This window comes from Quercus suber, unplaced genomic scaffold (assembly GCF_002906115.3).
Source record: "Quercus suber isolate HL8 unplaced genomic scaffold, Cork oak 2.0 scaffold_47, whole genome shotgun sequence".
Classification (NCBI taxonomy): domain Eukaryota; kingdom Viridiplantae; phylum Streptophyta; class Magnoliopsida; order Fagales; family Fagaceae; genus Quercus; species Quercus suber.
The window spans coordinates 1635899-1658590 of record NW_027069512.1 but is presented as its reverse complement, the minus strand read 5'-3'; the positions used below and the strand labels follow the sequence as shown (position 1 = coordinate 1658590).

Genomic DNA, 22692 nt, shown 5'->3' with positions numbered 1-22692 from the left:
AATTTATTTTTATAAATACTTTTTGGTGGTTAATAAAACTGTCGGGGTTTTACTTTTACTTTCCATGATTTTTTTTTTTAAAATTTTGGCGCTATGCATAAATTTTATAATCGGACTGAACTGAAAACCGTGATTTGATCCGGTTCAGTTCTATTTAAAGACCGAAAATTCCAAAAACAATAATAATAATAAGAAAAATGTTTTGTTGCATACTCAAATGTGACAATATTGAGTCTTCATAAAAAAAAAATGTGACAATAATGATAGGTAGAGCTTAGGCCATATAAGTATGTAGTCAAACATTTCCCTAATAATAATAACTAATAAGAGTAAATTACATAATTAGTCATTATTCTTTACATCATATCTTAATTTAATTTCTAACATTTCAATTGTGTTAATACTCAATATGATCCTAAACTTTTGGTATCGTGTTAATTTGGTATCCGCAATTATATCTTAGATGGAAATATCTTACACATTTAATGGACTAATAAAAAAAAAAATCTATCACATCAACTACCAACAATATTCATGTCATACTTAAAAAATAAAATAAAATAAAATAAAAACCACGTCATACTAAAAAAAATAAAATGTACTCACGTGAGATATATTGGGGGAAATTAATTCCCTAATGGCCTGTTTGGATAGAGGGGGAAGAAAGGAAAGTAAAGGGGAGTAGAGTAAAGTTATTTAAAAATAAGCTAATTTTACACTAAATTTACTCTACTCTACTCTCTCTCCCTCTCCCTCAATCCAGACGGATCATAAATTCTCACTCTCTCTCATCAGACCCTCTCTCCCCCACCATCACTCTCACTTTTACCTTCACGCCATTAATCCCTACTCCCTAACTCTCTTGTCAAATCTGAAGTTGCAAGTAGCATCATTGATGAGAGCTTAAAAGGAGTGGCAGTAATGGATCCGACCAAACAATTGTGAAAGTTCCATAAGGTAATGTGACTAACTACTGTGAGCAAAGAAGGGGAAATCAAGAAAAATGGAGTGAAAGGAACTGCTCTACTTGGGATTGAGATCAGGTGCAATACATTGTACCTAGGGTATTGCACCAAATGCAATTCCTATGAATGGCTGAGATTGATAGTTACAAAAAGCAACTTTCAATCTCAACCATTGATTCAAAAAAGTTAAGAAAAAAATTAAGAGAAGTAAAAAGTAAAAGTTAAAAAGGTGGAAAGTGTTAAAAATTTGTGAAAGATTTGGGTGAATTGCACTTGGTGGGTATTGCACTGAATCCTAATCGCTCTACTTGTATTACCAATAAACCTGACTAAGTACATTAATATATATACCATGCATAGCCATTATACATTGGCTATAACTAACAAACTGAGTTTTGTTATATAAAGTTAATCGATAAGGTGTTTGGGTTGAGGTGTTTTGAGTTATATAACTCAAAACTCATCACTCAAAACCTAAAATCTGTGGGACCCACTAAGTGAAAATTTGTTTGGTTGAGTTTTCAGTTTTTGTTTTCATAACTCATATCTCAAAATTTTGAATTATGAGAATGAAAACTAAGAACTGCTCTAAAGGAGTTTTCAATATTTAAGAAGTGAGTTTGATGGCATTTTTGTAAATAAGTGCAACCGTGTGGGACCCCATTAGTGACTTGTCACATCCTTGCTCAGTACCATTGGAAGCTTTTCTCTTCTTTGGCTTTAACTCGTACTGCACAAATGAAATTAAAACACAAAGTTTAGCAGTCATAAAGAAATAAATCCAGAAAATAGAGAAGTGGGAAAAATAATAAAACAAGTACATGTAAGATTGATGACCCATTCTTTGATTTTAGGGTTCTTTCAGGGCAGAGTAAAAAGAGAAAATCAATCACAACAGAGCCACTATAACTGAAAAGGAAAGAAAAAAAAAATGTAGAAACTGGGACTCCTACGATAGAGGGAGAAGAAAGGGGTTTGCTGGAGATGGGTTTTGGGGAGATGGAGGCAGAAGTGCAGATGAAGGGGTTTTTCTAGGGATTCGGTGTGTGTGTGATATAAGGAAGACAAAAAAATTATTTTTGGTGAGAGGAGAGAGAAGGTCACACGTGGGAGGGAGCAATGACCGTTCTGAATTGTGCAAGTTGTGGGCTCCACAAAAAAGTGATAAAGTTGAGTTATGAGAATAAGAAACACTGTTTTGAGTTATGAACCAAATAAGAAGTTTTCAGTTTTGGGTTTTTGTTAAGATAGAATTTTGAGATATGAGTGATAAGTTTGAGCGATGAGTTTTGAGTTATGAATTTTGAGTTTTGAGAAAGCCTTAAGCCAAACATGCTCTAGCCTCTAAATACAAAGATAGGAATCCCTATCTTTCTACAATAATCCAACACTTAAATAATCTTCATACGCCACTATATGGTGAGAGATTTGGCTTTGATTGGGATTGTTGTGCATCACTTCTATTTACAACAATACGGTGCCCTTCTCAAGTTCATTCTCACCACTCATCATCAAGTGATGCTATTCTTCAATTTAGAATCGTTCTAATTTTAGCTTTTTACTACTTTGATTGTCGCTTGATATAATAATAATAAATTATATAAATGGGATCACATTGGTGTAAATGAGAAAATAAAGCAACTAGATTAGGGGTTAATGATGTGAGAGTGAGAGTGAGGGTGAGGTTGAGGGAGAAAGGGACTCTAATGAGAGAGAGTGAGAGTTAGGGATTTAATTTTTGCCCAATCAAACTCACGTGAGAAGAAGTTTGTTCTTAATTTTTTTTAGTATGACATGGTCTTTTTTATTTATTTTAAGTATGACGTAGCTATATTGTTGGCAGTTGATATAATAGAATAAACATTTTTTTATTAGATCATTAGACAAGTCAGATATTTCCATCAAGACATAACGGCAAAAACCAAATTAACACTGCACCCAAAAGTTAAAGACCAAATTGACAAGTTATGAACCAAATTGAGATATGGTGTAAAGTATAGAGACCAATTTTGTAGTTTACCCTTATTCTTACTTAGACTTGGCTCATTTATTAAACAACTCTAAAATGAAGGCTCGAGCTTGAATCATTTATAAACAAATAAACATTACCAAAATTTTTTAACTAGCCAAGCCCAACCTATTTATGAACGGTTCATTTATTGTCCTACCACAAAATTAAGTCTCGGCCAATAATAATAAAATGGGCGAGTTGGTTTTGGCAAATTAAATTTTCAGCATAGAATAGAAAGAAAACAAGTATAGTACAAGATGGAAACATACCAAGCAAAGCAGGTTGAGAAACTCACCTTCATAGTTAAAGAATTTATAAATTATAATGAAAAAATGTTTTTAGTACTATTTTTCAAATAACATATTTTAAAATATGAAAAAATATAATTATGTATTCAATATATGTGTTTTTTTTTAAGTGATGAAAGAATACTATTTTATTTAAGGAAAGAAAAAGAAAAGAAAAGAAAAAGAAAAAGAGAGACAAACATTGTGGTGTGCTCGTGGAAGAAAAAGAAAGAAAAAAAGAGTTTGATTTTGAGAATGGGCGCCGCGATATTTAATTAATTAAAAAAAAAAAGGGTATATATGAGTTTTCAAAACTGGTATAAATGAGCTTGCGTAACAAAAAAGTGTTTTGCATATCAAACTGTTTCGCTTCCGTGCTATTCTTTCTTCTTCTCAACAATTCCATTCCGGAGATTTGGACTTTCCCTCGAGTTTTGTTGGTTTTTGGGCCTTTTTCTTTTGTTATCAGCTATCAAACGGCGCGTTTAGGTAATTGTCAATTACGAAACTACCCAGCTAATCCTGCACTGGCACTATAAAATTGTATGGACGAAAAAAATAAAATCATAAACGCGAAAGCACTGTTGCAACTGCAAGACTCATTCCCTGTTTTTTATATTTAATTTTAATTTCAAAATTACTTCCTCTCTCTCCGTTCACAGTTTCACACAACAGCCCCTAAATACAATTCTCTGATTTTAACTCTTTCTTAAGGCGAAACACAGATTCGAAAGGTCTCCTCTCATATTTGCCTAAATTATCAGAATTTCAGGTTCGATTTCCAAATTATTATTATTATTATTTTTTACCGTAGATCTCAAAATCACAATAATAATAATAATAGTAATAAATCCCTATAGATAGATGTGGAGGTCGAAATCGAAGGCGGTGTTGATATTGGGACAAAAGGGTCTGAGCGGCACTCGGGTGTTGCAGCACAACAAACACTATGCTCGCATCATCCACACCTCCTCCCTACCTAATTCCAACGACTTTTTGACGCCGTGGCGGTGGCGGCAGCAGCAACAGCAACAGCAACAGCGTTTGTTTAATGAAAGTAGCACTCAAAGGAGACGCTTTCTCGGTTGCGGAGATGGTGAAGAAGGCAGTGTTCTCTCCAAGGTTTACGAGGAGAAGCTTGTGTTGGGGTATCTCTTTTCTTTCTTTTGTTTTTTCCCTACTACTATTTCCTGTATTTTCTTAGTTAATTGCCAATATTGTTAAAAAAAAAAAATTATTAAGGAAATTTTTGGGTTCACATTTGAGGAGAGGGGGACTTTTAGAATAATTATGGTTAAATGAATAAATTTATAATTTTTTAAGCCCTCGATTGGGATGAGGGAATTGAGAGGAGGGAACAAGGAATGGAATAAAATAAAAAAGAATAATTTTAGTTTATTTTTTTTGTTTTTTTGTTTGAGAGTTTAAGTGGTAGGAAATTGAATGAAATAAGTAGGAGGTAATACTCATTCTTTTCTATTTTTTTAAAATCTTAAATTTTTATTCTCCCTAAAATTGGAGGAACGAGGGCGAATGAAATTAGACTTAATGAATTTTTTACTAAAACTCTCAAAATATCCTTATATATTCAACTTTTTATTTTTAAATAGAGGTCTAATAGTAATATTGTCATAAAATGATTATATTTTTTTTCCTCTATGTTACTCCCAAACAAGGTTACTTATATTTTATTTATTTTCATTCATTTTCATTTCTATATTTTAAAACGTCCAAACAAGGTTGTTTAATTCCTACTTATTCTTTTCTATTTATTTCCCTTATTTAAATATATTCCATTCCATTCCCTTATGAACTCCCAAACGAAGTCTAATAGCTCAAGTTTTTGGGATAACTGGTTACTTATCATAGGCATAGTTTCAGGACATGTCAACTCTTGATCTCAAGCTAGACAAGGTTAATGAAGTTCTTTCATTTCTGGTTCTGATTTCTAAAGCTTCCCTCATAAGTTATAGACTTGCACTGCGTATTTCAGGCGTGGCTTATGGGCTGAGTTTTCATTTCATGCATGGAGAAACAAATTGTTGAATGTCCTGTCTTCTTGTGGCTACATTAAATCATTATTTAGATTCAGACCTTTTTTGGTTTTCTAATTGATAGAGACTTCAGCTGACAGATCTTTTGTTCACTAGGTATTCTCCAGAGCAGTTGTTTGATGTAGTTGCGGCTGTTGACTTGTATCATGGTTTTGTCCCCTGGTGTCAGCGGTCTGAGGTAATTAAACATAATCCGGATGGATCTTTTGATGCCGAGCTGGAGATTGGTTTCAAATTTCTTGTTGAAAGTTACATTTCTCATGTTGAATTGAACAGGCCAAAGTATATAAAGGTAACAAATTTCCTTTTAGTTTTTGGGTGGTTATTCTTTTTTAAAATAATTGTCTTTGCCCATTTTTTTTTTTTTTATGGATTTTAAATAATATAGTAATCAGCTTATAGATTTTGTATGATCTGAAAGTTTGCAAGAAAGAATATGAGAACTATTTACTTTTCTACTACTACATAATATGCATGAGGATGATTGGGGCAACCAGCCAAAGGGAAATACAAAACTATTTTGAATTAGTGTAAGCATTAATCTTAGGTTGACTTGAAGATCCAATAGCCTTGATGCTCAACTGGTTGGCACTTCCTGGTGTTTCTAATGGAGACATCCAAGGTTCAAATCTCCCCTCCCCCATTGTAACTATTGAATTATCGAAAAATCTTAGGTTGACTTGAAGAGATTCCCAAAACCGATAAGCTACACAAAAAACTCATTATCTCCCATCGTAATTAACCGAGGAAATCAAATTCCTCAATTCTCTTCTTCCTTTGTTCTTGTCTTTTACTGATTTGCTACTACCAGTGGCTTCCCTATTCAACAAATTAGCTGCTGCCATTTCTGTTTCCAGCCTTTGTAAAAAAGAAATGCAACTTCTCATATCGATTCAAGGGAAGCCCAACCAGTTTACTGAATCCATGAATTCTATATTTCACTCATCTCTAAATATCTAAAGTATTATCAATACACAATAGCTGGTTGTTATTATACAGCTCCACTGACAGTACCCAATCCACATTCCAGCCATAAGGAACAATCATCATCAATGGGCAAATGAAGGAGTTATCACCCACATTTGAACCCAAAACTAGACTCTCATAACCATCCTCACCTGACTTCAATAACCCAACCTAGTTTTCACCTAGACACACCAAATCCCCACAAGCCAAAACAGACCCCACACCATTCAAAGCGTCCTCTACTGATAGTGATAGAAAACTGGATCTCCCAAAGAAGCCCCCTCCTTCAATTCTGAAACACTTTGAGGCCACTGCACCAACCCAAAGACCCTATCATCAGAATAACCTGCGTCACTGGTCGTCAGTATCAACATATCCACAATATGTCTCAAAAACCCACTCACACAGCATGACAAAGAGAATCGGCCCTAAAAATTTCCAGCAGGATGGCTATCGACGCAAAAAAAGCCACTGAAGAACACCCATCATTGTCTGACACAAGCCCAAAAATCCTGCTCCCATCCAAGACTAATAAGCAATGCGAAATAGAAGAAGGATCAGAAACAGCTGGTACCTTTTTTTCCACTTGAGTTATCTCCAAAAGCTTCTGACCAGAAGCTTGTATACTGACCTTGGATGATTTGCCGATCTCATAAGAGCCTGGGCATAAAAAAAACTGAACTTAATAATGATTTATTAGTGGGTAAAGGCTGGCTCTCAGTTGAACCCAGATTTGGGCCCGCACACATTTCTTTTCCCAAGCTCATATCTTGTTCTGGCCCACAATGACCCAATACTTGAACCTGTGCTGCATTTTGTTTTGCAACCCACGTCTGTGTATCAGCCTTTAAAGGAATGTATTCCGTTGATACCCGCCTCTTTCCCCCTTCAGTTACCTCCACAATTAATCCTCTCCTTAACCAACGCGAATTCCTTATTTCTCTCTCCTTCCCATTGTCATGTGAATTTGAAAATTGTAATGGCAATCTTTTATTTATAACACCCAATATTTTCGCCTCCTCATTAACAATTGCCATATTTGACTGGATTCTTCCATCCCCACCACCCACGACGGCTGGGAGTGGTTTGTCACCCAGGTGTTCATTCTGATGCTGTTTCATTAGTTTGGGATTGACGTTGAATCTTCAAATCAGAGGGCAAAACCATTTTTTTCTGTCTCTACCTTCTGTTTTCCCTTGCCATTGGCAAGAGCCTGCCGTGCATGCACCACATTTTCTTGTTTCTTATCCCCTCTAACCACTTCCTTGAAAGACCAATCCAACTGCACCACTGAATGCCTCTTAGGATGCTGTACCAAGGTGTTTCCATGACCTGAAACCACCAAAGCTTGCTTGGAAGGTTCCAAAAGTTTTCTTAATTCTAGCTCAAACACCCTCCAGCCACTCTTTAATTTTCCTTCAGTTATGATAATAACCTTCCTGCGTCCACTACTCTATGCTCAGTCAATGCCAAATATTGGTCATAGACATTTGAGCACTGCTGAAAGGTATAAGCTATATTGCATCAATGACACTAATCTCAATTTTAGCCATCAACCACTGTGTCGCTTTCTTGCCCATAAACACAGATCTCATGAAATGTTTGCCATGTTCGAAAATTCGTAAAACTAAAAAACTTCCCCCTTCCTCTAATACCAATTGGATTAAATTAGATTCAACAAATAAACTTCGAATTCCCCCCATACTGATTTCCTTAGCAGTCACCAAAGCAATTTCTGTCTAATTTGAGGTAGCTGGGCCTCCACTACACTAACCCACCCTTTTTTCTCTTCCTTCTAATAGGTAGTTGTAGTTGCAGATTTCCATGTCTGTGAGGCTTTTAAGTAGTTTATTGGAGTGTGAAATACAGAAGGGTTGGTTCTCTTCTCCATATTTGCATTTGTTTAATTGGTTGCTTACCAGGATTTAGTCCTTAATATCCTTGGTTATGAAAACTGGCCTTGAATCATTTGATTATTATACAGTTGCTTTTCTGGTGGTTTCCATTATGAATTATTTTATATTCTATGTTGTACAGACTACTGTAACGGATAGCAATTTGTTTGACCACTTGATAAACATATGGGAGTTCAATCCAGGACCAGTTCCAGGAACTTGCAACCTGTATTTTTTGGTGGATTTTAAGTTCCAATCACCACTTTACCGACAGGTGAGTTTCCTTTGGTTCATTCTTGAATATCGCATCTTCCAAACTTTGTCAACTTTTTATTTTTTTAATTGGTAAGTCACACACACCCGATGGGTATTGAACTCATGACCTCATCGTCCACCTAGCACTTATAAGGGAGGAGATGCAAGTTGAGCTAGAGCTCATTGGCAACTCCCCCTTTTTTTTTTTTTTTTGAGAAAAGCTCATTGGCAACTTTGTCAACTTAAATATTATGCTTATTTGGATATTGACTTCATTAGGAAAGATAGGAACGTTGAGGTGATACTCATAGCTAACCACCTTATTTTCTTCTCTTTTTTATTTTTTATTTTTATGTATGTCAGTGAAGGATGTTAAACACCAACCTTCTAAAGCCCTACTACTGACACTTTCGTTACAATTTGCTCAAACTAATATGCCCCTTACCATTACCTCTGCTGTCAACCTGCAGCAATGGGTAGCATCTATGACTAAAAGTTTCCATTCTTTTTTTCTAAATATGAAGCTCCTATTCTTAATTAGCAGAGAATGTGGTAAAAAAAGAAGAGAGCATTTTGCCTGCTTTAGCAAGAACTGCAAGGAATCTAAACTGCTTCGTGGTGTCCATGTACAAGCTTGGAGATATACTAGAAGGTCTTGACAAGCTTGACAACAAAAATGATGAAAGTTTGCACTCATGCATAAACTTTACAGACGAGAGAGAGAGAGAGAGAGAGCTGCCTGATCTGGAAAACAATTGGGGGGAGGGGAGCAGCAAGTGGGTATTTTAGGAAATTTATTTTATAAGGTTATTGCATGGGTTGAGGAATAGCTATTACAAGTTTTTTAATAAGGGCTAGTTATTCTTCATTTTAAAGAATAGCTATTCATAATGAAAAGCTATTCCCTGTAGTAAAAGGATGACCAAACAACCAAATAGTTACTCCTTAGGAATAGCTATTCCATTACATCATCTTTAAATATACCAAACATGCCCTTAAGTTGTATTCCCTCTGTTAAATTCAAGTTGCTTCTTCCAATTAGTTTCCTTTTTAACTATCACCTATATGCGTAGATACTTATCCCTCTTCATATCTGTAATGAAGCCCAAAAAAAAATTATGTACACGTTTCTTAATGACCTTGTAGCACAGCAAGGGTTATGGTCATCTAAAAAGTTTTCCCTTCTTGGTTTGTTAGGCATTGAATGTTCCACTTGATCTAGTGTACTCTAATTCTCTTAGCTCTCTTCTTTCTTATCTGCAACAAAGACTGAAATTGTTGCTCTTTGGAAGGTTGACAATTTTAGCTCCTTATATCTTACTTTGAACCTTCATAAGTAAGACATATCTTCATTGGTCTGATGCTCTAATTCTGTTAGTTCTTCTTTAGCCTTTTTAAAAAAAAAAAAAAAAAAAAAAAAAAAGTCGTTCACCTTTTTGGATAAATTTGCATTTAACTTTATAGCTGTGAAATAGAAATACATGTGACAAATTAATTAAACTGCATTATCTGTTGGACCTGTGTGGGCTGTGTTGCTGCCATTAGCTTCAACAAATTATGCAACTCAGTGAGTTATTTGCAAGACACAGTTTTGTGTGTGTTCTCTTATGAGCTTGTGTGCAGACTGTGGCTGGCATTTACAATTTTGATTAGCAATTTAAGCAATTTACATTCTGAACCAGGCATAGTTTATTGGAATTATGTGATGAGAGAGAGAGAGAGAGAGAGAGAGAGAATCGGCAGTGATAGTCTGATAACTGTAGTTCTTGATTACATTTTAATTGTTAATCTCAGCTAAATTAACAATTGGAAAACAGTAAGTCTAGAGACAAATTTTTTATACAATTGCTTATGTGGTGGTTGTGATTGGGGCATTATAAAAATGGCGTCAAACGTCAATGGTGGAACTAGGTGAAAGTGATGTTACTCCAATCCCAACAAACCATGTTAATAGTTGTGAAAAATATTGTGTCCGTAGCATTCTCATTGGAAAATTGTCAATGAGCTCTAAGGTGGCATATCCTTCTCTCATGAGTTCAGGATCTACTAGATGTACATTTAACTACCAATCAAATGTATAATTGGAAAATTGTTACTCTCAAGTCTTATCTTGGGCCTTGTCTACATGTCTGCAATTTGGGGCTATTAATACATCTCATTTCAGTTTTAAATTGAGGGTTCAGAACGGTTATATATCTATTAATTTTGTGAACATTTCAGCCCTAAGGTCTGGACTTTAGGACTTAAATATTATGATGAAGACCAACTAGAAGCATTCTAAATATTGACAATGACCTTCTTGTTTCCAGGTTGCATCCGTGTTCTTCAAGGAGGTGGTCTCAAGACTGGTAGGTTCATTTAACGAACGCTGCCGTTTGATATATGGACCGGGGGTCAGAGTCCATGAAAATTCATATGGTCAAAGGGTATGAGAGGTCTTTACATTTAACTGGGGGCAGTGCCGTGTGAACTTTTAGAACACATTGGAGAGATTACATTACTATCTCACTAGCCTCTGGGTGATTTTATTTATTTATTTAAATTTTTCTTGCTGCCTGGCGGCCGCGATTGATCTCTTGGTCATTGTAATTCAATTAAAGCCTTAGAAGCACTCCTATCAAAAAAAAAAAAAAAAAAAAATTAGAAGCACTTTTTTTCCTTGTTATATCAAGTTGAATAACATTTAAATATTTAATTACTTTCAATATGTGCCTTTTGTTTTAGCATTCACATTATGCGTGCTTAATTATAAGGTCCATGTTTCAGTGGAATCTCTTAATTGGTGTGTGCGTGTGTGTGTTTCTCTCTGCTTTGCAAGCATGCTCCAGAAGATTCACAAAAAAATTATATAAGTCGATTCTTGAGTGGGTTCCATTTGCTCCCATCATTGCTATACAACCTACTGTAGATTAACAAAAAAAAAAAAGAGATTATTGAGATCTATTTTCTACAAATTTCGTTCATTTTCTGATCAACCAAATACAACGTGTGCTCATGGAACCTACAGATTTATGTGAGAATGTGTAGTACTTTGGATGTACAAAATAATATTTCCATACTTGCAAGAACTTGATTCAAAGATGTAGATTAAAATGGAAACATGATGTGCAAAAGTAACTATAATGTGGCGTTTGGTACAAGGTAATGTTTTAGGATTCTTAGGAATGTTTAAAGATTTTCATGTTTGGTTGCAAATCATGCTAGGGAATCAGATGCCAAGGGAATCTGGATTCCCCCCTTAAACCCCTCTCAGTAGGAATGTGGATTCCCTTGAAAACAAGTGGGAATCCAGATTCCCAGGCTTAAAGGAAATTGTATTTTTTATAAATTGACAATTTTAACCATTTTTTTTTAAATGACTTGGTAGTTCACATTCAAATCTAAGGATAGAAAGGTAAAAATAAATAATTCATTTAAGATTCCTAAGAATAAACCAAACATAGGAATAACCACATTCTTAGGAATGTGATTCCTAGGAATTACATTCCTAGGAATCTGGATGCTAGGAGTAATGTGGATTCCCCCGTACCAAACGCCACATAAGTGTATGTTTGGATAGTGCTGAAAATCACTTTTCAGCTGCTTTTTACATTTTTCAGTGGGTTTTGTGCACTGTTTATGAGACTTGCAAGTACTTTTTTTAGTAAAAACAAATTCAAAATTGGATCTCACAGTACTATTAACATATTTAAAAATTATTTTACTACAGTGTTTTCAGTTTTTAGTGTTTAGCAAGAAGCGGTATCTAAACACACCCTAATAAGAGGTTCACCAACATCTCTTTTCAATCTACCATGATAAAAAAAAGAAAAGAAAAAAAAAAAGCTCCAAGAAAAAAAGAAGATCATACAACTAAAGAACCTTTTTCCTCTACTATGATGATATAAAGAAGAGTTAAAAAAAATCATAACTCATAAAACTAAAGAATACAGGAGAGTTAAAAAAAAAACAAAAAACAAAAAACAAAACAAAACAAAATACTCCCCATGCTCCCCCAATTACATTCAAATCAACCTCATCATCATCTTTAATAGATAAACCTAAACATTCTTAAAAAAAAAGCATCTCTTGAACTCGTGCAACTTTACTTTTTCTCCCATAGTCATTCATGAGGCAACTTCAACTACTCTAATTTGGGTTTCAATGCTAACCCTATCAGTTAGTAAAATTTTAGAGTAAATTCCATTCACACTCCCCTGAGATTTGGTCTAATACCAATCAGGTCCAAAACTTTTTAAAACTAGCAAATTTAGTTCCTAAAGCTAACTTAGTCCCTAAACAGTTAGACCTTAGTGTATGTTAATGGAATTTATCCAAAAATTTATAATCATCAATTAAAAAGAACTATACATGGTTGCTAAAAGTACTATGTGTGTGACATCATGTCATATAAACTCCAATGGAATTAAACAAGAGATGTGATGCAAGACAATAAAGAGGAAATTAAAAGATACCTAAGAATTATTTTGGTTGTGCTCCCGTCAAGATGTTTATGCATCAATTTATATGCTTCTTGTTGTAATTGATTCTAGAATTATGAACCTTTAATTGCAATTAAGAAAAAGCACCAAAGTAGAAATCCACAGAGGGCAACCAATGAAAGCCAATCGGTACATCTCACACTTGCAATCAACATTTTCCCTTAATAGTTTGCACATAGCTTTGAAAATAAAGCAAAAATGTCAATTCTAATGTTCACAAATAAACTCACGAGTGAAAATGAACTACTTGGACATAACATCAATTAAGAAGTTGAACCAAAAATGATCCTTGGAACTTACAAAATCCCCTAAGAGATGGATGTACATTCAAAGCAGGCAAAAGTAACAATGAGATTACCAAAATTTTGCACATGAATTTAGAATAAGTCCAACAAAGATTCTATCATACATGAATTAAAGTAATCAAAACCGTTAAAGAGTTGCTACAAGTTTAGTAGCTGAAGCAAATGGCATACTTATATGACACTCCGCAATCAAACTTTGAGGTCATGGATTGGCTAAATGAAAAGGGAAAGACGCAAAATGATATAGACTAAAATAGTTGTTGCATACCAAATTTGTTACCCTTTAAAAAAAAAAAAAAAAAAAAAGCCTTTGAAGCACTTTTTTTCCTTGTTATATCAAGTTGAATAACATTTAAATATTTAATTACTTTCAATATGTGCCTTTTGTTTTAGCATTCACATTATGCGTGCTTAATTATAAGGTCCATGTTTCAGTGGAATCTCTTAATTGGTGTGTGCGTGTGTTTCTCTCTGCTTTGCAAGCATGCTCCAGAAGATTCACAAAAAAATTATATAAGTCGATTCTTGAGTGGGTTCCATTTGCTCCCATCATTGCTATACAACCTACTGTAGATTAACAAAAAAAAAAAAAGATTATTGAGATCTATTTTCTACAAATTTCGTTCATTTTCTGATCAACCAAATACAACGTGTGCTCATGGAACCTACAGATTTATGTGAGAATGTGTACTACTTTGGATGTACAAAATAATATTTCCATACTTGCAAGAACTTGATTCAAAGATGTAGATTAAAATGGAAACATGATGTGCAAAAGTAACTATAAGTGTATGTTTGGATAGTGCTGAAAATCACTTTTCAGCTGCGTTTTACATTTTCCAGTGGGTTTTGTGCACTGTTTATAGAACTTGCAAATCCTTTTTTTAATAAAAACAAATTCAAAATTGGATCTGTACTATTAACATATTTAAAAATTATTTTACTACAGTGTTTTCAGTTTTTAGTGTTCAGCAAGAAGCGGTATCTAAACACACCCTAATAAGAGGTTCGCCAACATCTCTTTTCAATCTACCGTGATAAAAAAAGAAAAGAAAAGAAAAAAAAAAGCTCCAACAAAAAAAGAAGATCATACAACTAAAGAACCTTTTTCCTCTACTATGATGATATAAAGAAGAGTTAAAAAAAATCATAACTCATAAAACTAAAGAATACAGGAGAGTTAAAAAAAAAACAAAAAACAAAAAACAAAACAAAACAAAATACTCCCCATGCTCCCCCAATTACATTCAAATCAACCTCATCATCATCTTTAATAGATAAACCTAAACATTCTTAAAAAAAAAGCATCTCTTGAACTCGTGCAACTTTACTTTTTCTCCCATAGTCATTCATGAGGCAACTTCAACTACTCTAATTTGGGTTTCAATGCTAACCCTATCAGTTAGTAAAATTTTAGAGTAAATTCCATTCACACTCCCCTGAGATTTGGTCTAATACCAATCAGGTCCAAAACTTTTTAAAACTAGCAAATTTAGTTCCTAAAGCTAACTTAGTCCCTAAACAATTAGACCTTAGTGTATGTTAATGGAATTTATCCAAAAATTTATAATCATCAATTAAAAAGAACTATACATGGTTGCTAAAAGTACTATGTGTGTGACATCATGTCATATAAACTCCAATGGAATTAAACAAGAGATGTGATGCAAGACAATAAAGAGGAAATTAAAAGATACCTAAGAATTATTTTGGTTGTGCTCCCGTCAAGATGTTTATGCATCAATTTATATGCTTCTTGTTGTAATTGATTCCAGAATTGTGAACCTTTAATTGCAATTAAGAAAAAGCACCAAAGTAGAAATCCACAGAGGGCAACCAATGAAAGCCAATCGGTACATCTCACACTTGCAATCAACATTTTCCCTTAATAGTTTGCACATAGCTTTGAAAATAAAGCAAAAATGTCAATTCTAATGTTCACAAATAAACTCACGAGTGAAAATGAACTACTTGGACATAACATCAATTAAGAAGTTGAACCAAAAATGATACTTGGAACTTACAAAATCCCCTAAGAGATGGATGTACATTCAAAGCAGGCAAAAGTAACAATGAGATTACCAAAATTTTGCACATGAATTTAGAATAAGTCCAACAAAGATTCTATCATACATGAATTAAAGTAATCAAAACCGTTAAAGAGTTGCTACAAGTTTAGTAGCTGAAGCAAATGGCATACTTATATGACACTCCGCAATCAAACTTTGAGGTCATGGATTGGCTAAATGAAAAGGGAAAGACGCAAAATGATATAGACTAAAATAGTTGTTGCATACCAAATTTGTTACCCTTAGAGTGTGTTTGGTAGAATGGATTTTAGGGAGGATGGAAAAAATAAGGAGAGAAAATGAGGGAAATTTTTTTGGGGGGTGTTTGGTTGAGATAGGGAGAGGGGAAAATAATTGTTAGGCCTAAGTTTTTATTCCATGGGCCCACCAAAAGATTTTCCCCACAAAATGGGTAGAAAATTGAGTGGGGGTATCCATGTTTATGTGGTGTTGTGTTATTTAATTTTGTGAAATCCGATGTAGGAGTTGTCCCCAAGGATACGTTTGATTGGAGAGGTGGAAAAACGGGATGATATAAAAGATTTTAATTTCCATCATTTTTGTTTGGTTAAGAGTGGAAAAGTAGAGGGATAAAAAAATGAGTTTATATAAATTTACTTATATACTCTTATAAAAATAATGCCCAATTAAAACAAAACAAAATGACCAAAAAAAAAAGCAACTACCAAATTATTTAAAAAAAAAAATCACGTCTAAACAAAAGATAAACAAAGCAACCCATGGGCCTAGGAATAAGAGAAGAGAGAGAGAGAGAGAGAGAGAGAGGCAGAGAGAGAGAGAGAGAGAGAGAGAGAGAGAGAGAGAGAGAGAGGGAGGGAAATAAAAACACTTACGAACTGGATGCAAAATAAATAAAAAAGATATTGGCGTAAGCCAACACATGGACATTTTTGTCATTTACCTTAAACTTCTNCTTTTTTTCTTTTTTCTTTTTTCTTTTTTTCTTTTTAGTATAAGCACTCTATAGTCTATAGTCCATACAAAAACAAAGTTACAAAACCACTCCACCCATGCATTAGTGGGTGACAAATGCTGTGGTTCTTCCTTTTCGGTTGTATTTTTATTTTTACAAATAGGAAATTATCTAGTTTTTTGTAAAAGATTTATTTATGAACTGTGATCTAGTTAAGTATATTTAAGACCTTATGTGAATTATTATTATGAAAATCAATTTCCATTTACATTAATATAATGAATTTTCTAGTTTAAAGTGTAAAACTAACGATTAGAAAATTTTAATCTAAAAAAACAATAATTTATTAAGGTGGAACCATAATAACTAAGGCATAAACTATTACAACAATAATTTTATTATTATTATTTTATTAAGGTGAAACCATAAGTATCTTCTCAAAAACAAAAAATGTTGGAACCATAAGTATTATGAAAGAATTCCCTTATAAATATATTTTCCTTTTTGGTAATAATGTTAACCAAACACAAACTTTTTCAAAAAACATTTTTTAACATTTTTTACTAAATACTCTACTTTTACAAAAATCTCAATTTCATCTGCATTTTTTTAAACCATCACTTTTTTAAAAAGTTTAGTTTTAAAAAACTGAAACAAACTCTCCCGTAGTCAATTGGTGTTGGGTTGAAGACGCAGATAAAGGAAGAAGAAAAAAAGAACAAAACATAAAATGATAAAAGTGAAGATGAAGTAAAAGATTGAGAGAGAAGTTCAAAATTGACAAGGCTAGAAATTGAGGAGTCAGAATAAAATACATGAGAAAATACAAGAAAAAAAATGTCAAAAAAAGTGAAATGACTAGTAAAAAAGAATAAATGTTGGAAATATTAATTGGCTTAGAGGCGTGCAAGCCGAAATTATGAAGCAACTGCCCACAGCCTAGTCTTACTTAAGTTTTGCCCTTTTTTTTTTTTTTTTTGCATTAAAAGATGGATTAAGTATGCATACGCATGTTCAAGGCTGCGTACACATGCTTTGGGTTTATGCAAGGTTTTTCTCTTCTAAAAACATCCTTCAACTAAAGAATTCATTTGGCTAGGCCATAGACCAATCCTAAACCTATCTAGTGATATTGTCATTGTTGAATTGCTTCATAGAGTTGGTTTGTCTAAACTTGTTAGTATCCATGTTTATGTGGTGTTGGTTATTTAATTTTGTGAAATCCGATGTAGGAGTTGTCCCCAAGGATACGTTTGATTGGAGAGGTGGAAAAACGGGATGATATAAAAGATTTTAATTTCCATCATTTTTGTTTGGTTAAGAGTGGAAAAGTGAGGGATAAAAAAATGAGTTTATATAATTTACTTATATACTCTTATAAAAATAATGCCCAATTAAAAACAAAAAAAAATGACCAAAAAAAAAAAGCAACTATCCAAATTATTAAAAAAAAAATCACGTCTAAACAAAGATAAAACAAAAAAAAAAAAAAAAGAAAAAAAAAAAAGAAGATGAATCAGATGATACCAAGCAGATCAAAGGGCCCAAAAAATCCAGCATTATCTTATCCAGAATCTAGTTGTCCCGTAATAATCTGACAGTTTTCCTTGCTGTAAATTCTCATGGATGACATTATTCCATTGCACTCCCTCCCCCAGCAAACAAGTTTAGTGCAAATATTCACTTCTCTTCCCATTGCACTCTAATTCCTTGTTGGGTTTACTCATATTCACACTTTTTGTTACTTTCTAGCCATTTGAGCGATACCCATCTCCTTTTTTTTCTTTCATCATAGATCACAAGCCTTCCCTTCATATGCTCATTTTCATGTTATTCTCTGTGTAGCAGTTTAGATTAGATTATTGTATTATGGTGTGGATGACAGGATGATTAGGACACCAGTCCTTAACAAAACCCATCTCTTGTTATCCACAAAAGATCCAAAACTCACAGAATTTGATTTGAGGTTGAAGGAGCAGGAATGTTTGTCCCTGCTGAAGAGATGCAAGAGCATGGAAGAGTTGAAGCAAGTCCATGTCCAAATCCTCAAGTTTGGACTCTTTTGGGATTCCTTCTGTGCAAGCAACCTTGTGGCCTCTTGTGCTCTCTCAGACTGGGGCAGCATGGACTACGCCTGCTCGATTTTCCGGCAACTCAAAGAACCGGGTACTTTTGTATTCAACACCATGATAAGAGGGCATGTCAAAGATGCAAGCTTTGAGGAAGCTTTACTTGTTTATTATGAGATGATTGAGAGAGGAATTGAAGCTGACAATTTCACTTACCCGGCTCTCCTCAAAGCTTGTGCCCGGTCACTGGCACTTGAGGAAGGGATGCAAATTCATGGACATATCTTCAAGCTTGGGCTTGAAGATGATGTCTTTGTGCAGAACAGCTTGATTAGCATGTATGGAAAGTTTGGAGAGGTAAAACATTCTTGTGCTGTTTTTGAGCAAATGGATCAAAAGACTGTTGCTTCTTGGAGTGCTATTATTGGAGCTCATGCTAGTTTGGGATTGTGGTGTGAGTGCTTGATGCTTTTTGGGGATATGAGTAGTGAGGAACTCTGGAGGGCCGAAGAAAGCACATTAGTTAGCGTGCTTTCTGCTTGCACTCATTTGGGTGCTCTTGATTTGGGAAGGTGCACACATGGTTCCTTATTGAGGAATATTAGTGGACTCAATGTTATAGTACAAACTTCTTTAATAGACATGTATGTCAAATGTGGATGCCTAGAGAAAGGATGGCGTCTCTTCCAAAACATGGCCAAGAAAAACCAATTGTCCTACACTGTAATGATCTCTGGGCTAGCCATGCATGGACACGGTAGGGAAGCTCTAAGAGTTTTCTCAGAAATGCTTGAGGAAGGTTTGGTGCCAGATGATGTTGTCTATGTTGGTGTGTTGAGTGCTTGCAGTCATGCTGGTCTTGTCAATGAGGGACTCCAATGTTTCAATTCCATGAAATTTGAGCATGGCATTGAACCAACTGTTCGACATTATGGTTGTTTGGTAGACCTCATGGGCCGAGCCGGCCTGCTCAATGAAGCCTATAAGCTTATCAATAGCATGCCCATTAAGCCAAATGATGTCATGTGGCGAAGCCTTCTTAGTGCCTGTAAAGTTCACCATAACTTGGAACTAGGGGAGATTGTTGCTAAGAACATATTCCAATTAAATTCACGTAATCCTAGTGATTATTTGGTACTATCCAATATGTATGCTCGAGCTCAGAGATGGGAGGATGTCGCCAGAATTAGGAAGGAAATGGTTCGTAAGGGCTTCAAGCAAACGCCAGGGTTTAGCCTTGTTGAGGTGAAGAGAAAAGTCTATAAATTTGTTTCACAGGACACTTCTCACCCACAATGTGATGACATTTATGAGATGATCCACCAGATGGAATGGCAGTTGAAGTTTGAAGGCTATTCCCCAGACACATCACACGTGTTGCTTGATGTAGATGAAGAAGAGAAGAGGCAGAGATTGAAAGCTCATAGCCAAAAATTAGCAATTGCTTTTGCACTTATACATACGTCTCAGGGATCTCCCATAAGGATAGCTAGAAACCTCAGGATGTGTAATGACTGTCACACATACACTAAATATATTTCAATTATCTATGAACGAGAGATTACTGTAAGAGATCATTATCAGTTCCATCATTTCAAAAATGGAACATGCTCTTGTAGGGATTACTGGTGAAATTGATCGACATTTCTGTCCTAGCATAATGATTCATGGAGAAACTTCTTTCTCATTCCATGTTAACAAAACACAATTATTACAGAGGGAATTGAATAAACAATATTGGGAATTCCTTAAACATTTTTCTCTTGTTGAGGCATTTCCGTCATGTAAGGAAAATGCACACCTGTTAGAAAGGGGAAAAAAGTATATGCAATGCACAAGATTATTAGGAGGGCATATCAGGATGATAAAAAAGAAGCTGTACACTTGCAGGTAAATATTTCTTTATACTCACTAATTTCAATTTTTGTTTAAGCCCATTTGATTTATATATATATATATATATATATCTTTTCTTCTTGGGTATGCGTTGTGTTTCTCAGAGGAAAAGAGGCGCTTGACTATTTTAAAGACGATACATTATTTTTGATGTGTTAAGTTTTGTTCCCAACAAATTACTTTTTTCATTCACTGAATTGACCTTGTAATTGTATTTGGTTGAGAATAATGAAGTTAGTTTGATGGCTGATAGATATGTTTGCATTGAATTATAAGAATGATTAAGACTATGGAATTGCAAATTATGCCAACAGTAGTCTTTGTGCTTAGATGATTCATATTAAGGATTGAAAGGTGATTACTTCCTTACCCTTTTAAACATCACATGCATTGCCTCAATGCCATATGATACAATTGTTCCTTGAACATTGAGCACTGCTTTATAAATAGATTATGGTTTGTTTGTGAATGTATTTTACAGATTAGAGATTAGAGATGTAGCTCAAGTGTGGATACTCTATGAGTCTAAGATTCGGTCTTGGAATTTAAATTCTATCTGAATGAAGCTATGACTCTTAAGATAATGGGCATCTAAATTGAATCTGGATTTGGTCTTGGAAAATTAAATTCTATCTGGATAAAGCTATGAGTCTATGACTCGAAGATAATGAGCATCCAAACTGACTCTGGATTCAGTCTTGGAAATTTAATTTCTTGCTAGATGAAGAATAGAATATTAGGTGTGTAAGATAATTTGCTTGCCTATAATAGTGAAAAGGTTCCCAAAGTTTTGAGGTCAATTGCTGTTGTACCATTCATTATGCATGTAGGGCTAAGGTAATACAACATCAATCGTGTTCTAATCCTTCATATGTAAATCTCTTACAAACCTTTATATTACCTTATAATTGTCCTATTTGTTCCACAAAATACTTGAGCATAAAAATAAAAAATAAAAAAAATCTGAGTAAAGACTATTCAGATGAATCATTCTTTTATCCAGTGAAGCTGTATCTAAACTTATGTTTTACTTACCTGGCCAGTATCATACAAGGTATCAAGAACAAATGTCTCACTGGCCTGAACAGGCGGTTAATATAATTATGAAATGGCTAACGGGTCGCAACTCTTCTTTGGTTGTAGCTGATTTTGGCAGTGGTGAGAGTTTATTGAACTATTTTTCTATTGCTAACTATAGCAAGGAAAATTTACTGAACATTTTAGAGTGGAATCTAGTGTCTAGTGCCTTGCTAATATGTTCTTTTGTTACGTTGTATCAGGGGATGCACGCCTTGCTAAAAATGTGAAGAATAAAGTGTTCTCCCTTGATCTTGTCACAAATGATCCCTCAGTAATTGTTTGTGACATGTCCAACGTATGTGCTTTCATTTGAAGTAGGATTCAAGAGGATTTATAAACAATTTTCAAGAGGCCTTCACTTTTTAATGAAATCTTTGTGCTTATTGGCAGACACCGCCGTTCACTCATAGGGACTAACTACCCAAACTATCTCAAGGAAGCACACCGAGTCCTTAAGCCTTGGTTTGCACCCCATTTTGTCAAACACTTGCACATTATGTGATTCGTTTTTCAGTTATTTATCTCATTCGTGTTCCTCTCATATGTTTGTCTGATTGATAGAAAGTTAAAAAACCAATTCTTTGTTCTAATGGACACTTTATATTTGCAGGAATACTCATAAGATGTTTGTTGTCATACTTCAAGAAAAAGGTGCATGATCTATTGTGGCTTGAATAATATATATACAGTTATATCTGCTTTTTTTTAATTTTTATTTTTATTTTTTATACCATACAATTATATATGATGAGGAGCAGTGTTTAGTGTCATGCTCATCACTAATTTATTTATCTTTTGGGTTGTGTTAACGGGTACCTTACAGTGCTCATTAATAGCAACTTTTGATTTTCTTTTTTTTTTGCAGCTTTATTTATTTATTTATTGTGGGGGCCAACTTTGTAGAGAGAAAAAATATACTAAAATAACCAAAAGGATTAGTTTTATGTCTTTTTTTATTTATTTAATTTTTTTTATTAAATAGGACTTACTTTAGTACAACCTTAACAGTCACCTATGCGGTGCTTGTTAACATTTGCCATTGTTGAAGACAAGCAAACATCAGAGATGAAGGAAATTGAATGGCCTGAGCTGAAACCTTGATTGTGCAAGTGCCGGTAAAACACCAAGGAAATTTTTTTTTTTCACCATCCTGGACAAATGAGGGTAGCCTATTGAAATATATTAGCTCAGTTGCCAGGTTTAACAAAGTTTAGATGAAATTTTTATTTAGGTCCAATACAGTTTTTTAATTTCATGAACCATTGGTGCAGGAAAGCACTTGTTCCTCTCTCTTAATAATAAATTGTTTTTGGTTCTTGTTCTCATAAACAAAGTTTCAGAAAACTGTGTTTTGAAAACATACCAAAACAGGTGCTAAGATTTTGTTGTGGGGAAACTCTTTTGGCCTTAGGGGGGTCACAGTCG

At 34.3% G+C, this 22692-nt stretch overlaps 2 protein-coding genes and 1 pseudogene across 2 annotated transcripts; all 3 read left to right on the top strand.

Moving 5' to 3' along the window:
• The first annotated feature begins 3617 nt into the window (after positions 1-3617).
• On the top strand, positions 3618-11163 carry LOC112025224 (uncharacterized). The gene is made up of 6 exons (XM_065771664.1): positions 3618-3752; positions 3978-4035; positions 4124-4411; positions 5414-5609; positions 8321-8452; positions 10743-11163. Exons 3-6 carry the CDS (start codon positions 4128-4130, stop codon positions 10863-10865), a joined length of 735 nt encoding a protein of 244 aa, XP_065627736.1. The 5' UTR covers positions 3618-3752; positions 3978-4035; positions 4124-4127; the 3' UTR covers positions 10866-11163.
• A 6709-nt stretch (positions 11164-17872) lies between these two features.
• On the top strand, positions 17873-19946 carry LOC112025232 (pentatricopeptide repeat-containing protein At1g31920). Its single transcript, XM_024057894.2, has one exon. It carries the CDS (start codon positions 18109-18111, stop codon positions 19921-19923), a length of 1815 nt encoding a protein of 604 aa, XP_023913662.2. The 5' UTR covers positions 17873-18108; the 3' UTR covers positions 19924-19946.
• A 5-nt stretch (positions 19947-19951) lies between these two features.
• LOC112025208 (ribosomal RNA-processing protein 8-like) lies at positions 19952-22368 on the top strand (annotated as a pseudogene).
• Positions 22369-22692: the final 324 nt, after the last annotated feature.